General features: G+C 37.6%; 1 protein-coding gene and 1 long non-coding RNA gene across 2 annotated transcripts in view; one reads left to right on the top strand and one right to left on the bottom strand.

The window, feature by feature from the left end:
• The first annotated feature begins 2,201 nt into the window (after nucleotides 1-2,201).
• LOC101799158 (uncharacterized) lies at nucleotides 2,202-6,755 on the top strand. Its single transcript, XM_021278173.4, has 2 exons — nucleotides 2,202-2,582; nucleotides 3,174-6,755. The coding sequence occupies exon 2, from the start codon at nucleotides 3,199-3,201 to the stop codon at nucleotides 3,997-3,999; it is 801 nt and encodes a 266-aa protein (XP_021133848.1). The 5' UTR covers nucleotides 2,202-2,582; nucleotides 3,174-3,198; the 3' UTR covers nucleotides 4,000-6,755.
• A 6,343-nt stretch (nucleotides 6,756-13,098) lies between these two features.
• The window catches only part of LOC119716172 (uncharacterized), a 38,026-nt gene continuing 32,731 nt past the window's right edge, over nucleotides 13,099-18,393 (bottom strand). Inside the window, exon 3 of the long non-coding RNA XR_005263949.2 lies at nucleotides 13,099-16,995. This is a non-coding gene — a long non-coding RNA (uncharacterized lncRNA). The remainder of the gene's footprint in view (nucleotides 16,996-18,393) is intronic.

The raw sequence follows: 18,393 nt of genomic DNA, 5'->3' as shown, positions 1-18,393 counted from the left end.
ATATTACCTAGGAAAACAAGTCTGAACTGAGCAAGAGACATCCAACATTTACCTGCAACAGGTTCTCAGTTCAAACAGCAAACTCTTCCAAAAGTTTCTTCACCAAGTGGAATGGCACAATGTGTGTCTCACAGAAGGTACTGGCAGGTCTTCTCAGGTCTCCCATTAAACTGTTGAATTGCAAATAAGAAAGCTGACCTGTAGGAATCATTTTGTCAATGTAGCAGTCGTGGGGATGGGGGGGGAAGGGGGAGAAAGAAGATTGTTGTATCATCTCAGAACAAGAATTTACATGTTTCAATTTGAAACACTATGTTCTTTTTCCTTGTTTCCCAGTCTGTCAATAGGACAAAAGGCAAATGCATCTGTTAGTCCCCTAGCCACCCCCCTCCCCCCCATTCAACCCCACCCCACCCCCATTTTTTTTTTTTTTGGAAAACCCTTAAGACTGCTCAAACATCTTAATCCTTGGCTGAAATCTGAAATGTTCGATATATATTTACTTTCAGGCAGGAACTGAATCTAGAAAAAATCCATCTAATGCTGCAGGTGAAATTTTAGAAAATTGTGAACAAAGGAAGAAAGGATAAAAACAAAACATGCATGCACACTTAGCTATAAATGCCATTTGCATTTTATTGCATTTTATCGTTACATTATCTTACTATATTTCTGTTCTGAAGCTGGTAGTCCAATGGACCGACTACTTCTTGATGTTAAATTTCATAGATTCCAGCTGAAGTAGCTGTACTCTATGAAAAGTCATCTAGCTCAATGAGTTTTGATTTTATTTGTAATTTTATTGATTGTATCAACTAAATTTATCTGCTTGTATCAAATGTCACTTATCCCGTCCAGATCCATACCTATAAGAAATTAATGTTATTTTTGATTTAACAAATTTGCTACGCAAAATGTCTTTTTCATCCCTCCCCCTTCAAAGATCAACACTACCTGTAAAACTTTGCTGAAAAATTTAAGCTGTACAGTGATTAAAAAACAAAACAAAAAGCAATCTCTGCTCTATCATGCCCTGTTAGACTATTAGAAAATAGTTATTTTTGCAGCAAACTGCTGTAAAGTTAGAAGTGAAAAACAATATTATCACCGTTAGAAACGTAGCTCAAGACAATGTACTACCTAGCAGTCATCTGCTATTCTCTTTGTAGATGGAAGATATGCTTGCAGTGCTTTGGAGAGAAGAGCACCCAAAGCTAAAAGACCATGTACAATGCTGTATTATAATGATCCTTCATGGAGTATAACAAAGTAAAATCCCTGGTATCTTAATTCTATATTCTTCAATTTCCCTAACTCATGATTCAGATAAATGAGAATCGGAGAGATATAACCTTGCAGTTTATTGACTCACTGCATATTAATCTCTTCCTATTATTAAGTATATAATCTACAGCATGATCTGGCACATAAACACAGCAGGTTTAGTTATTTCACCAATTCAATACAATATCTCTCTCTCTTTATATATAAATTCACAATGAACCTGTGTTCAATTTGACCTTGGGGTATAAATCTGAATTTGTTAGGTAGAGTTCAGATGTTCAAGATTAGAATTATATCCCATTTAACAGATTAATCAGAAAAAAGAATCTCCAATACAAATGAAAAATTAAAAATAAAAAAAAAAAAAAGAAAAAAGGGAGGGGGTGTCATCTTTATTGTAGCATATGTAGAAGTGGAGACATGATCTACCTTCACTCTTTCCCAGCTCTGGGAATATTCTGTATGGTATTTTGGATTGGTTCTTTTATTCATATTATCAGAATGGAGTAGAGAAAGCCTTGGAGCAACTTAATCTCTGTGGCAAATTCACCAAAGCAGATGCAGATAGATAATTTTTGATTTTTTTTTCTGTGGCATTACGAGTGAGAGAGGATGCTGAAGGTAGCTTTTCTAAACATCAAAGGTGAGGATAAAGTTTGCTGTTCTCTTGGATACTTGAGTTAGATGCAGAGCTTTTTCTTAAAGATTAGGCAAGTGTAATTAAATATGAGTGTATATTAGACAGTTAAATCTGTACCTTCTGACTGCCTTTATGCTTAGCATTCAGTTGGCACTGAAAGTTAGTTTCACTTTAGTTTCATACATCTAAAGCTTACCTAAGCTTATTCTCTCTGAAGAAAAGCATGTATACACTGGAGTCCAGAATGCCCCACCCTGTTTTTGGTGCTCTATTTGCTCCTTGCTGACTGACAGGGACAGGATGGGCCATATATATTTTCCCCCTGTAGATTGAGAGGATCAGGTGTGTTTGCTTTTGAATCTGAAAAGTAGTGTCATCCAATCTTGATTTTCATTTTGATGCTCAAAGGTAACATAAAGCTGGATGCCAGGGAAGAACACCTTCTTAGTAAGGAAGGAAAAAAAAAAAAAAAGCCAACCCTGCACTTCTCAGTGATTGGGATTCACTGTTGTTGCTGGGTGGAACTGAGTAATGCTGTTGTTGCTCCTGCCTCTGCACAGTGATGTTTCTGTTCCAGTTTTTGCTGACTCATATGCAAGAAAACACAACGAACAGACACAAGGCACTGTAACTCTTATTCTTTCCCCCACCAACCTCGGTGAGTATTTTTTTTTTTTCCTGTCTATGGCTAGCATAGTACTAATATAGCTCTACTATTAGAGTTAATAGGAGGGGAAAAGGCAATCTTGTAAACAAACTGCTAGCAGGCAGATTGATCTAAGAGAGGGCATTTAAATGCAACCTGCTGTTTGTGGTACATCTACCTCTCTTTAGAGCTGATCAATCCTGATAACTTGCCCGTCTCTACAAACTACACTTGCTAGAGTTGTGTTCTTAAATGGGAGAAGTGCTTACAATACCCATTTACAACTGTATTCTGTTTAATTAGTCAGCACAGCCAGTGCTGCAGGGATAGATCACTTTGCTTTAAAGATTTGAGAATGTTAATAGTACAGTATATCATTTTAATTATTATTGGATTAATGTTGTGTCTTGAAGAACATCCAATGCAAATCACAAGAAATGGCCTGAAGTGACCCAAGGGTTGTGCTTTATTAGAAAACTAATAGGTCCATTGGTTAAATACAAGGAGAGGTTCTTTTTTCAAATGTCACTCTGCATTGGGCTGCTGTGTGCACGCATGTGCGTATGTGAAAATGAAATCCTCTCACTTTCACTTTGTCCACAGAAATTTTCTGTAGCTCATGCAATAAATGGCTGAGAAAGCAGACATAATACCAATAGATGAAGAGAAAATCCAAAATAACAGTAAGGAAGACCCATTTCCCACTTGTGATGTTGTAACAGCATCCCCTGGTTGCCCTGCCAGTCTGGTTTTGGCCAGCTTCAATGAAGACAAGGGAAGTTCAGTGGTGCCAGAAAGACTGTCTGTCCTCTCTAGCAAGGCTGTGGCCCAAGCAAAAGCCCTTGCTGGTCCAGAGATCATCAGTGGCAGCCAGGCACAGAGCAGGGCCTCTGGGTTGGCAAAGTACCAGCTGACAGCTGTAAACGCACCAGCAGGGGGCTCGTTGTACCCCTTGGCAGTCTGTAAACTCAAGCCTGTGGACATCACTTCACTACGCTCCAAAAGCCTCTGCTGCGACTGCAACCAGGATTTGGAGGTACCACATCCCCCTGAGGTGTCCAAGGTGGCTGGCGAGCCTCCCGAGGCAGTGAAGAACCTTAGGTGCTGCCACGTGCAGGGTGCCAGCACACAGTATGCAGGGAGCGGCACTAAGGGCATTGTGGCCCCTTGCAGTCTGGGCCTGGCCATTTGGATGAAGACCACAAAAGTAATGGAGACTTTAGAAAATAAGAAAAAGGAAGAAAAGGAGAAGTACCGGCTCCAGCTAGCTATGTACCGAAGACTTCTACTGTTGCGTTCGATCAGGAGCTTGCACAAGCAGCTGGAGCAGCAGCAGTCCAGGTTGCAGGAATGTTATGGCATGGTAATAAATACCAAGAAAGAAGTGTTGAAACACATTAACTCAGCCTTGCCCTCACCTTCTCCATAATCATGTTGCTGTATGTAGAAATGAGCTTTGTAACGTCACTGGAGCCATCAGTAAGCTTGCATGCCATGAGTTGGAGTCCTCCTAGCCAAGAGTATGTACCCACATGTGTGGAGAACAGAAGCAGCAACAGCAGGACAAGAGAAAGGGGAAGGTAAAGCATTGGCCCCTGAATTTTTCTGCAGGAAGCTGAAATAAGATTATATCTGTGCAAGGTGATGGCTGATGCACACTTGAGGTCTTAAGCTGAAGCAGGATATAAAAAGTAAACAAATGTATTAAAAAAGGAAAAAAAATATATAAATAAATGGGAACCGAGTCTGACACATGATCAGTAAAGGTGATCTGATGCTAAAGCTGCAGCCCTTTAAATATGGTAAATCACTTCAGCATTAAAGGAACTTCAGCAGAATATATATATATATATATGTATATATTTTTTTTTTTTTCTGTCTCCTCAAGGATACCCAAGCCTAGAAAGCCAGGATATTTGACGAACTTAAGCTCGGGATTGATATCTACCCAGCTGCCTGTTTTTCACAAAACTGCTAAGGCCATTTTATGTTTCTGACCTCTACCCTCCTATAAGGAAGGTAGAACAGTACAGAGAACAGGTAGAACACGTACAGAGAAGCAGCACAATTGCCTAAGCCTTATTTCCTTAGGAAAGCAAGCTAGAAACAAAGGCTTTATAATCTGATGTTACATTAGAAGCCCAGACTATCAGTGCCAGGGGAATGTTCAAGGTCTGCACAATTAGTAATCTGCTGCTAACTCCCAATGGCACTAGTGTCTGCAAATCAAGCATATTTTGTGCCTTACTGCTGTCATTTAATGGAAGTTGGTGACAATTAGCACTTTTTATCCAGGTGTATTAGACACTTGGAAAACCCTAGAGCAGTTTCTCCAATTGCAAGGTTAGGATGCCTGCAGGAAATTTGATGTCAGTAAGTAACAAACACACACAGGGAAAATTAAAGAAGAAAGATACAAGTTTGTTGTTGTTGTTTGTTTGTTTGTATGCATTAAAAAGGCAATTTGTTTCCCTATCATTGAACAGCAAATTGAAGATTTGAATGTGCTGGTTTAGAATCTGAAGCAAAAATGCAAAAATGTTTTGAGAACAAAAGACATTGGAAAAACTTCATTTTCTGTATGCAATTCTGATGATGCCACCTTTTCTTTTACCCTGTTTGTTAGAAATGTTTCGGTAGGTGAGCAACCTTTTTTTCTTTTTTTTTTGTAAATCATCTATTCCTTACATGAAAAGGCAAGTCTATTATTAAATGTCATATTTTTCTGTGAATAATATGCTATATATGGGAAACTTTTTCTCCGTGTCTTTTTTGTGTGCTAATAGAGGGAGGGTGTGTGTGTGTTTGTGTATGCATGCATACCTATATACAAGTGGTCATGAAAGGTTGGCACTTCATTTCCTGTAGCAGAATAATCTCTCAAAATAATCTCTGCTGTCTATGAGGAACTGGTTGATTAGATTCACATGCGCACATCTGTGAGCAAGGTATTGAAGTAATTCAACAATTGAAGTGCAGCACAACATTGTCATTGTTCCATCTTTATATTTCCTTGCACCCAAAGTTATGGAAGCCCTCTGGGTATGCGCAATGTTAGATGGGCTTATTTATCTCCTTGGGCCCTTGCATAGCCTCTTACACAGCACAAGCCTGGAATTTTGTATGCAGAATTACTGTAGAAACATCGTTGGCATCAAGGAGATAGCATCCTCATTTGGGGATTTAGGTTGCCAGGGACCTTTAGTGGGCTGCAATAATGAGTTCTGGGGATCTATGTGACTATTACTCCTGTGTTCTGAACCCACCCAGCTCTCTGCTCAATCTTGGGAAGGTTATTCTCTGTCAGTAATGCAGGTTTACCAAAGAACACTTAAATACTAAATTCAGCTCAGAAGTAATTTGTTCTGTCTTAATATGCGCTCCAGGAAGGAAAGATGATCATGGCCAAGAGGGATGTGCAAAGATTTTGTTTGGTTGTTTGTTTTAAATGCCTGAACTATAAATAAATAAATAAATAAATAAATTTCATTGGTTAAGAGTGAAAGTAAGTGTTATGTTAAACCAAACACAAGGAGACCACTATTAATTAGGTTGTGTCTCTTGGGGAAAGAAGTGTTGAAGAAGGGGCACATCTCTCAAAACTAAATAAATGCAAAACTACTAAATTCTGAAATCAAATGTCAGATTGTTTCCATTAGGAAGAAGACTAAAAGATGTATATTGGCATAAACTGTGTTTGAAGAAGAGTTAATAATTTTTTTTTTCTTCTGAATTAAATTCAACTTGGCTAATACTATCATGTCATTGAACTTTATGTATGCAAACAAAAGTAAGATAAAGTAGCTATTTTACCTCAGCAGCTGCTGTAGTATTGCTCCGTCCATTACTAATGCTGCTACCTATACCTATAATACCAATTGTTTTAAAGATGACTTGAAAAATGTTGAAAAATATTGCTCACACAAAACACCATGCAGCAATAGTTGAGTTGTCAATCTGTACAACTGTAAGTGCTTTGTGACAATCTTTGTTTATGCAACACCTCTCATAAGATTTCTTGAGCCTTATTAGAATCAGTAGACGCTTCCACACTGTGAATATTAAATGCCAAGAGATCTGTGCATGAGCAATGCTGTTTGATAGCTGGCAAGAAAATGAAGCCACAATCTGTTCTGTGTATGCATGATCTTTCAAGTAGTGTTTTATGGATACATGCAAAATAAATGTTAACCAATGAAATAAGAACACTTGTCCTTGCAACAATTTGCTGTTTAGCTGGTGTTGCCAGTTTGGCTACTGGTGTTGGGCAAACCAAATGAAAGTTATGCGATTTTAAAATAAGCATATTTTACAAGCTTAGAAAATGTGGCTTAACAGCTATGCTTTTCTATATGTTTTCTATAGCTTATATTTCTATGTTATGTCTGTATTTTTTCTGTATGTTAGCAGCTGAAATCAAGTGGGAAAGTGCCATCATGAGTAACCCATGGAGATGTTCTCAGACAGACCAGAAAAAGTTACAATCTCAGGTTTAATAAAAATATGTCTTTTTGTTGTGGTTTAACTCAGCTTAGGGATATGGTTTAGTGGGGACAGTTAGTGTTAGGTTAGAGGTTGGACTCGATGATCTTGAGGTCTCTTCCAACCTAGAAATTCTGTGATTCTGTGTGTGATTCATCCGGCAGCTAAACACCACACAGCCATTCGCTCACCCTACCCCCTCCCTCTCTGGGATGGGGTAGAGAAATGGGAAAGTGAAGCCTGTGAGTTGAGATAAAGACAGTTTATTAAGACAGGATAATAACAATAACAATAACAATAATAATAATAATAATAATGTGTATGAAACAAATGATGCACAATGCAATTGCACTGATTGATGCCCAGCCTATTACCAAGTAGTCTGGCCCTCCAACTCCGGCTAGCCACCCCTATATGACGTCAGCATGACGTCAGATGGTATGGAATACCTCTTTGGACAGTTTGGGTCAGCTGTCCTGGGTCTGTCTCCTCCCAGCTCTTGCTGCACCCCCAGCCTGCCTGCTGGCAGGACAGAGCGAGAAGCTGAAAAGTCCTTGGTTTGGTGTAAGCACTGCACTGCAACAATTAAAACATCAGCATGTTATCAGCACTCTTCTCATCCTAATCCAAAACATAGCACCCTACCACTACTAGGAGGAAAATTAACTCTGTCCTAACTGAAACCAGGACACCTTTCAACTATTTAAATGTCCTTTTATGGTTAAGAGGTTTGGTAGTTTGGATAAGGTTCAACTAAAATTTCTTAAACTCTATTTTTATCTGAACCCAAAGCACATGAATTGAGTTCTGATCAGAGGTATAAGCTCGAGCTACTGGAATTTCTTACATGTACATAAGAACTGGCAGGTCTCAAGTAATAGTGACTAATTAATTTCAGTAGGGTCTTTCTCCCCATTATCTTACTGCGTGTCAGAGCATGTTGAGCTAAAAATCTCTAGGAAAATCTGCATGACCCAACAGGTTGTTACCTACTTCTACAGCAGAGGTTGAATTTAAATGACACTGCCTGAGCCTTAAGGTCCCACTGATTAACTAATTGCTTAGCAAGCCTGATATGGCAGAAAGTAAGTGTATTTATAGTGGAAGAATTAGATGTTTAAAAGGTGCTGGCACCCTCAGAGTCATTGCTATCACTAAAGAAAATGTAGCTTGTGGCCAACAAAAAACAGATCTTTAAGACAAGAATGGAATTATAAACAATTAGTGGCAGAATGCATTACTGACAGTTCTTTAATGTAAAGGCTTTTGCTTTGCACCTCTGTCATTTTGGGTGCTGACCTGGAGACTGGTCTAAGCTGTGACTTTTTCCATTTCTGTTTTTGATGGCTATGAATCTGTCAAGATAAAAAGCCAATTTTATTCACTTGTTACCCCTTGTGATAGAGCATCATGTTGTGTGAAGGATTAGCTCACTTCCTTCTTCCTGAGATTTTGTATCAATCACATTATTTAATTAGAACAGTGATGATCTTACCTATTTATAGTAAATTTAGGATATTGTGGTGAACTTGCGAGCTCTGCATTACTAAATCCAGATCATCTAGTTTTGTTCTTGGAGTGAGAAAATTATTGACTCTGGGCATGGCATTAAGTATAAAAAGATTTAAAGATGATGATGTTTAAATCTCCATGTGGCTGATGAGTACATTGGAGGGGAAACTATAATCTAGATTATAAATGTTGTGGAGTTCATATTCTGCTTATGACTGTTGAAAGCAGTGCAGTAACATAATAGCATATTTGGAATATGCGAATAGGACCCTTCTCTGAGTGTATGGGTTGGGGAGTAAATTTTCTTCAACCTCAAAGCTCAGAGATTGAGATAAATATGATGGCCAAATGTCTGGAAGGTGGATGGAGAATGGAAGTGAATGGAACTACAAGGAAAAATATTTCAGTTTGATTCTTGTGCAGCATGGGGAATGGTATACTGGAAGGTTTCTTGCTCTGAGCATATGCTTTTTCTTTTTTATACCTCAAACAACTATTTTTGAGCCAAATGTGTACAATGGTGAGTTGTGTATCTGCAGTGCACAGGAATCAATGCCTATCTCAGAAGATGAGTGACAGTAATTACTGTTGCTGAAATTCACATGTATGCCACTTACCCCAGTCAACCTGGCTTTTGCCTAATCTGACACATGTTGAAGTAAAGTGTCCTGCTGGCTTTCAGTAACAGTTAAATACAGCCCAGGTCTTTGAGGTGGTGCACCTTGTTCAACTCACTTCTCAGGTTTGATACATTTCTTTATTTTGTCTTAAAACATTATACATTTTTTGGGGGGGTGGTACTAATCTTTGTCTTCCTGGCAAAAGATTTGGAAGAAGAAAAGGGTCTTCCTATCACTTCCTTGCGCTGTTGAAGAAAGTTGCAGGTAGTTGTTTAGTCTTAATGAAAACTTGTAGCAGGAAAAATGGCCCTGTGAAAACACTTCTGCAGAGTTTACCAAAACTTTAGGAAAATAACAGCAGCTCCTACAGAAATAAAACTACATCTGAAAACAAGTTTCCCTAATTGCACTGATCATCTTCTTACAAAATTTTAGTCAAGTTTCTAAAAGTGTTGCCTTCATTTCTGACAAATGAAGTCTTTAAGTCTGCAGCCCAAAGTGACTTCTGTGTGCAGGAGAGGCAATGAATTCTTGAGAATCTCAATAAAAGTTACAGTTTCCCTTTGATGGGTGGGGGTTGGAGAGGAAAGGGAATGTGTGACCATTCATCACAGCTCCAGGCTCATTAGTACCCAGGAACTTTCTACTCTAAATGACAAAGTTTCACTGTCGCCAAAGAGAAATTGCTGCTGACCTTAGACCTCTTTTTTGGAAAGTAAAATAATGGAGCACAGGAGCAGAGTTTGATATTTGACTGAATTCTACACAATTATCATGCATGTGTATATAATAAAATTAATTCTGTGTCTCTGCATTGTAGCCTCCGGCAAGCAGCATACAATCAGTTTTGTATGTATAATAGATCACAGAGTTGTTCATGAATAATACAAATGCATTGAGCAGATACTAGTGAGTGAGGATGTTTGTCTTTGCATGGAATCGAAGTGAACATGTAATATTGTGATAATATATATTTGATGAATTCAGGTCTGACTTGCCTTTGCCATAGCCTGCTAATTCCCCGACAAGGGTTGCCACAATAATTGAGTTTCCAATAACATTATGATTATTTCCACATGATAATTTAATTGTAGGTATTTTTTAATATTGTAATAATGTAGATTTGTGATTATTATGCATTTGCATGCAGATTTTCATGGTGACTTGGAGCACATCCCTACATTTATAACTTAATTTCCTATATTATTGCATATATATTTTGGGATGAACTCATTAATGCAAACGAAAGAAAGGTCTTTTTAGTTGTTTTGCCTTTATTATAAATGGCTGAAAGCTTTGCTCATTTTTTTAGACCAGTCTAAACAAGTGAATAAACAAAAAGACAACTGTAATTCACGGATGGATTAATTTAAAATAATAATATAATTACAAATCATGGCAGATTTGTCTGAGGTAATTGGGCTGCAGACTGGTACAAATTTTTCTTTTCTGGAGTGAAATTTGTTTAGATGAATCACCAAGTTTCACAGGGGCCATTTTCCATTTTTCTAGTTTCCCTATATGAGGTATTGGCAAAGTAACATTGGCTCAGAATTAATGGGTGTTTGCATGAGTGAGCATAAGGGATACCTGAATATCTGGACCTAACAAGGCATTGTTTTAGCAAACAGTATGCACAGAAAGAATAGAATTGGATGTAGGGAGTCATGACACTAGCTGTGCTTTTAACTGTTTTTTGTCTGCTCTGGGAAGAGGCTGTTTGCCTGCCTGCTAATAGCCTTCAAGCTGCATTAGATCATTGCTGAGACTCCATGGGGCAAAGGGAGATGGACCTTTCCCAAGAAACAAACTCCATTCTCATTAATTGGAGCAGACACTCGTATCATTTTGTTAGCATCCTACTTCAGATAAGAGAGAACTTTTCCAGTTATATCCATTTTTTTATTTTTTTAGCAAAATACGACTTTTTTGAAGATATTTTTTTTCCAGAGACAGTGTAATGGGGCTTGTGTGTTGTTCCTTCAACTATATGTACTTGAGAAAAAACAAAATTGAACATCTCTGCTGCTTTTTGTTTGTAAAACCTCAGCTCCTCAAACTGAACGCTGGAGTCAAAACAGAGGCAGTTCTTGGTCTCCTCCATGTTATCAGTAGCTGGTAGGATGTTTTTCCATTGCCTGCACAGCAGGCATATGCAGTAAGAGCTTGGAAAGAAGGCTTGTTCCAAATTTTCAGGCATGGTGGTCAGAAACTATGGACTGAAAAATATGATTTACAGCTATCCTTTTGCATCACTCTTCAGTGCATGCAGATTCTGTTAGTTTCATTGTACTGAGGTGCCTACTTTTAGTTTGGATGCATTCTTCTAAATTAACAACGAGAAACAATGAGATTTAGATGAAACAAAGAGATTCCCTTTCTTCTTTCCTCACTCTGTGGACTTAAATGTTGAACATTTAAAAAGAAATAAAAATAATAATAATAATAAATAATTACAAAAAAAAAAAAAATAATAATACCTAGGCAGCACAGAGAGCAGCTACACAGACGTTAGAACTTGACAAAGCTCAGCTCTTTTCCTACCTTTACCTGTTGGGTTTTAAACTTAAATCAACCATTTTATCAGGTAATAACAAAATGGGTACAATTTACATTGGGGGAGTTAATGTGAAGTCCCACAGCCTCTATTAGTTTTGTTTCTCATTAGATTAAAAAAAAAAAAAAAAAAAAAAAAAAGCAGCTGAATTTGGGCCAGAGACTGAAATATGCAATTCCTTGATGGCCAGGATCCTTTCCTAAGGAGGGCAGGGGGCATTCAATTCAACAGGATTCACTAGAGGATGTTTTTGCATCCAAGTGCCAGTCAGTAGGGTGAAGGGTAAAATGCCTCTCCCTGCTCCTACATTGTGACTTGAGTACAGTCGTGTCCTTTGCTTTGGTCTCAGTACTTGGAAAGGAAGTGCTTAGAGTCAGGTCAGCTGGAAGGCTTCTTTTCACACAAAATTCTTTGGTGCTGTTTTGTTACCTCAGTTGAGGAGAACAACAACAAACCATATTTGGTTTTCTCGCAACTGTTTTTTCCATGTGTAGTTGTATTTGACACAGTGGGACTATATCACTTCTGTGTGAGGCAAAGGTCTTGTGTGCACAGACTGACATTTTCCAAACTATTTTATGGAAAGCATTCTTCAAAAATCATTTAAGTGAGGAAGTATTTATGTATTGCCCATTGTCTCTACTGCTTGAAAATACATGATTCATGTCCATTAGTTGTTCTTCTCATAATGGGGAAGGTTTATTGACCATAATCCTGGAGGTCTCCCATGTGTCAAATGACCACTGATTGTATTGGAAAAGAATGTTTTGGTGACAGCAGGCAGCCCCTGGGCTGAAAGAAGCGTCCCTTGTCCCTGAGCAATAACCTGTACAGATGATTGAGACTTGTTGATAGACCTCCATGGAAGTCTTGTCCAGTAGTCTGGGTTTAGCAGTGTCTGACTCAGTGAAGGACTCTTCTGTGCAGGATGTTTGAACTTGATTTGTTGCTCTTGTCAAGGAGGGCATAAAGATAAGCAAAAACTGAACATGCCTTGATGCCCTGGCAGATGCAGATTTACAACTTCTGTCTTGGAGGGGAGAAGGGAGCTAGAATTTACAAAATACAATAACTGAGTAATTTCTTTATCACTGAAATCTGTAAGAAATCAGTGATATGTCTCATGAGAGATCAGGGGTGTCACCTCACATCCTCAGGGTGCTAAATGGCATAAAAGACTCACTTTGAAACTACTGCACTGTGATAACCTCCAACTCCCAAGGGAAGCATTTTGTGTACATTTTGTTGTATATAATGACAAGCTGAAAGGGCAATGAAACTGTTAAGGGGATGCTGCATGTCTAAAAAGACATTATTTTTCTGTTAACTAATAAATGAAAGAGAGTCTTTCAGAAAAGCAGTTAAAATAATACAATTTAAATGTAACAAGTGATAAAATACTAGAGAGAATTCACCTGTCAGATGAAGAAATTTAAAACATGAGGTATTCTGTGTAACATACATTTCAAATTGGACCATTGTCCTGGTAAAGTAAGAGACCTCTTCAAAAAGCTTTTAAAACACTTGATATATATATACAAAATTTTAAAGCTGACACAACTAGCATAATGGAAATAATTATTTAAAAAAGTGGATTTGAAAAATAAAACATAAAATGTACTCATGTTATGTAGTCATTCTCTACAATATATGAGATGCTGTGAGATTTTACAAGATCAAAATTGTGAGACTCTGGGAATTTTTCTGCAATGGTGATTTTATAATAGATTTTGTAAACGTTCATTACTTATATGAAAAAAATAAAAGAAACAACAACAACAAAAAAAAACAAACACTAGAGATGTCTACAGCGATAGCAATAATATTTTGCAATTAAGCTATAAAAGAGTCGTGTTCTCTTCAACAAAATTATGTGTGGACATATTCAGAAATTTTGGGCCCATATTCCAGTAGAAATACTTCTAGCCACAAAATGTATTTCAATGTATGTGCGTGCTTTCTTTTGTCTCTAGTGTAAAAATAACAGCCTTCTGTAAACTTAACACAGAATTAAATTTGAGGCTGTGAAATCCCAGTCAACAAGGTGGCAAAGCAGTTCAGCAACTGTGTTTTAGATTAACTTTAAATGCAAAATTCAAATCATATAAATAACTTATTTGATGTTATTCTGAAATAAACAAGAAATCGTAAGAAAAGTGAATTGGATGGAATAGGATAGTTATATCTTCTATTACCTCAGTACTGGCCATCAATCACTGTCAGTTAATTATCATTAAGACTGCATAAAAAAGGCCCCTGTGGGAGCTGGATAGTCTGTGAGGTTCATTCTTTCATTAAAAACAAGACAAACAATGTAAGACTTCTTTGGTATTTTTTTTCATTTGAGCCTTTTTGTATACAAGGAGATGATGTGAGGAAGGTGAATTTTGAAATGCATAATTGTGCTGGGAGTTACCATTATGTATTGCAGATAGCACCCTATCTGCATAGGGTGCTGATAGAACAAAGGATTCAAAATGAAAGTAGTTGTTTGTCAGGAAGTTTAAAGATTTTTATTATTATTATTATTATTTTTTTAGCTAAACAACTACAACAACAAAAAACGTCCAGTAGCACTGTCCTTTCTAAGGTGCAAAACTTGAGTTGTGTGTTTTTTTTTTTTTTTAATTATTATTATTAAATAAATTCTAACTTCTAATTAACTGGGCTTTTTTTCAAGCCTCCAGGGTTTATACTTTTCTGTGCAGCATGCAGTTTGGAAACTTCAGCTTTAAAAAAGGGATAAAAACTAAAGTCTCATGACTCCAAAAGGTGATTATTCAATATAACATTAGCCATAGTGAAATTTGGTGTGAGTTGCAAAGCCAGAAACTTCACAGCTTATGAGCCAATTTAGGGATTTGTGCACTTAGCTGCTTAATGCTGGCAGGAACAAGAATGCAGTACTGGACAGTAGCAGCTCCTATTATTACCAAGGTATTTCATTGCACTTCCCTGCACTCTTGAACAACCCTTCACACTCTTTGCAGCACCTGGGTCAATTGATAGTGCTCATCAGCATCACAAACCAGGGCTGGTACTTGATTTCTTCACAACTTATGCCTTTGATATGAAGCCTGTTTTGGGGCAGCTAATGCTTGCTTATCCTGCAGACTGGGAGGTTCTCATGGACAAGATCTCTTTCTGCAGAAACTTACAGATTAGAATAAGCCATTATGATCTTTCATGTTTCTGAGTAATTATCACAGGAAAAATATGAGTTACACAAACATTTTATACTTTTTTTTTTTTTTTAAGTGAGGCTTTTTTTTTTTTTTTCCCTCTCCTGTCATATGACAGCAGAAGTATATTATGCACAAGAGCAACTTAAAGGCTGAAGCCTTCAGGACCAAAGACCTCTCTGTTCAGTAAAATAATAGACTGAAAATACTTGTACTGTGAAATAGTTATTTTTTTTTTTCACCAACTATCCAAATAACCCTAAAAGCCAAAATAAACACAAATAAAACTAAAAACTTTAAAACAAAACGCCTTAAGCACTGGTGGACAATAGATTCTATGGGAAGGAGTGAATGACTTAAACTAGATTAGAGCTGCACCATTTAGGATTCTTCAGGCTGAAGTCAGCCCATCAGGACAATTCATCTGCTCCTTGTCAACCTCTTTCTCCTGGGGAGGCCTTTTTGCCTGCATGCGTCCAGTCTGCAGGTGGTACTTAGTGTATGATGGGCAGCTAGGTGGTCACAAGGTGGAGATGTGGTAAGATCAGGTAACTCAAACTGTATATGCTTCCCATTTTTCTTTGTTGGGTATTTGCTGATGTGACAGGAAAGATTGTACTTTGGATACAATCTCATCAATGGAACTAAATTCTACTCTTCTATGCTCTCTGTCACATATTGAGTTTCTTCTTTCTTATTTGGCTGTGCTATTTGAAAAAGAAGATTCTCCAGTGCCAATTTTATTTTGCAAGAGTTTGGTCAATGTTAACACATCTATAAACTAGTTGAAGGGAGAATTAAATCAGAGCAGGAAGGGACAGTGCATCTCAAAAGAAAACTAAAATGGAAACCCTAACCTCTTCTAATTTACATATGGTGACATTTTGCAGAAATATTGTAACATTAGCAGTGGCATAATGAAATTCTGCCTATCAGCCGTGGAAGGAATAATGTTACTGTAAAGGTAACCTGTTCACAGTTTGTTATCGAGAAAATATTCATGCCAAGAAACATACATTTACCAATGAGTGTTAAGAACAGTATTTTTTTTTCTTATATTTTTTCCTCATGGGCTATCCATCTTCCCCTCCAGATTTACTGCATGATCACTCCCTTTACATGCTAATTATGTGCAGCTCTGGTGAATTTGTTAGTAGTGACACTTCGGGCACCCAGTGGGACTGCAACTCATTATGTGGCAATGTCCAGATATATCAGATATTATTAGCTGTCATTAATCTGCTGTGGAAACATTGAGTGCACAGCCAGGAGAGAGACCAGGAAATAGAGTAAAAATGAAGTCTGCAACTGCCCTGGCCCCCAAGAGGTCAGAGAGCAAATCGGCAGGGGAGAAGAATACACCTTAAAATGGCCAGTGCTTAGCAGCAGACTTTTAACCCATTGTAAGCCAATATTTCTCAGAATAGGAAAGACAAAAAGAAACGATCCTGTTTGTAATGTTTCTATGACTGTGCTTTACTGGAGCAAGCAGGAATATATTCTCTCAGACTAGTGCTTTTTTAAAGGGATGTTGTACAACTGCATCTCAGAGAGAAAAGAAGTATGTGAAGAGGAGGCATAGTAGGCAAAAGACAGTATCTGCCTCAATGTGGATAGTGCCAAAGCACAAGACTTTGAAATTATGCACCTGTAACTCAGAATAGGATTACGCTCACTCTCCATTTGAACGTCATGTTTTATAGAATCAGACTTGGCAGCAGAGAGAATCCTGCAGGAATTGAGAGCTTGCTCTTGCTATTCATCTTGTTCTGGAATTCACCTGTCTGTGAGCATTGTGCCAACTAGCATCTGCTATGCTGCTTAAGAACAGAAATAACAATAAGGTTCACTTTTGGCATCAATTCTGAAGAACAGTCACTTGTAGGAGTTATGCATATTAATTTCATTGCTTGGGTAGCAGAAGCAAAAACAAAATAAAGTTTCTTCCCAAAAAGCTCCATAGAATTTTCAGTCTCCAAACTGGCTTGTAGAATATGGCCTAGAACTCCAGGAAGTCATAACTTCATTCTTTAAACCAGGTGAGCTTAAAGACAAGTGACGTCATCTCTGGTCTGAAATAAAAACAGAAAACACTGAAGTACTGTCTGGAAATCTGAGTTTGGTTTTATATTAATATATTAATGAGGTAGGTGATTTTCAGAGCAGGAGAAAGGTAATGGGTTGGTTAGTCTGCATGCAACTTTAAAATTTGGGTGTTACTGACCTTAATATAGAAGTCAACAGTGAGATAGGGAGATTCAAAATAGGAAAAATTAAGATTTATCAACAAAAGTAAAAAAAGATCTTTCGCTTCCAGGATACCAAGGACCCATGCTCCTTTATCTAGAGGTTGCGGTGCTCTTGTTGGCAGGTTTAAGCATACTTAAAGGAATAAAAAACTCTTAAAATTCCTCAACATGCGATTGTTGTGAGAAGCTGAAGTAAACTTCTACACACAGCTGCTTGGAAATTTCCAGGCAGCTGTGTGTAGAAGTTTCAAAATTCCAAAAATTCCAAATCCTGAAGGAATTTGGGAAGTAATGATTTAACTCCAATTAAAGGGGTTGACTAATGTTTTGCAGTCTTTCTCAGGCTGTGACCTTTTGCATGATCTAATCTTGTCTTAATGAGGACAATAACAGATTTTTATTATTTTTTTTTTTTTAAAAAAAGCTTGATATTTTATTTATGGATCTATCTTCCATTAGGCACACTCTGATAAACCTGTATAAAAACAACCATGGTGCCCTCTGCTATAGGTTGTCTTAAATTCTGCACAATCCTGTGAAAGAGAAAACAGTGTTAGTATTTGGTCAAATGGCTCCCCTTAATAGTTCCTAAACTAATAGTCATTCATGACCTCAGATTCTAGAAAAAGATTTAGAAGTCATTTTGGTGGCATTGTGGGCTTTGTGGAAATACAAGCGTTATGGAGTACAGTGTTAGTAATGGGGCAGGTGGCAAGTACCCAGGGAAATAAACAAGAAGCAGTTTTATCATTGGTCTTGGGACCTTTGCAATTTTGGTGTAACAGAAGGGTTTGTTTATTTTTATTTGAGAGCAATGCAATATCAAAAAAGAGTTACAGTCTAATGGTGTTAATGCGGTAAAAAAATAACTAAAGCCATTCTGAGTGCAGTATGAATATATTTAGTAGGTCAGTAATAGGTTCTTTTGTAGTCTTATTCTAGTGTTTATGAAATTTTACAAATGTGGCATGGCTTGCCCTTTTTCCAGGGGAGGGGAATAAAAATGCATTCCGTTTTCTTTTTCCTTTGAGTGCATCGAAGAACCGAACAAGAGGTGAATGCTGTTTTAGTGGTGGGTTAATGAGTTACAGGTCAGGCTTATAGTGGAAAAATTGCAGTCAGCCTCCATGGTGCTTTTTGCCAAATTTGCTTTGATGAAGCTATTATAGCAGGCTTGGGTGTTTGCTTTTTCTTGTCTGCTGCAACATGTTTGTTATTTGC

Source organism: Anas platyrhynchos, chromosome 2, assembly GCF_047663525.1.
Source record: "Anas platyrhynchos isolate ZD024472 breed Pekin duck chromosome 2, IASCAAS_PekinDuck_T2T, whole genome shotgun sequence".
NCBI classification, from domain to species: domain Eukaryota; kingdom Metazoa; phylum Chordata; class Aves; order Anseriformes; family Anatidae; genus Anas; species Anas platyrhynchos.
Note: the sequence above shows the minus strand (reverse complement) of the source record. Positions and strands in the feature narration are given on the sequence as shown.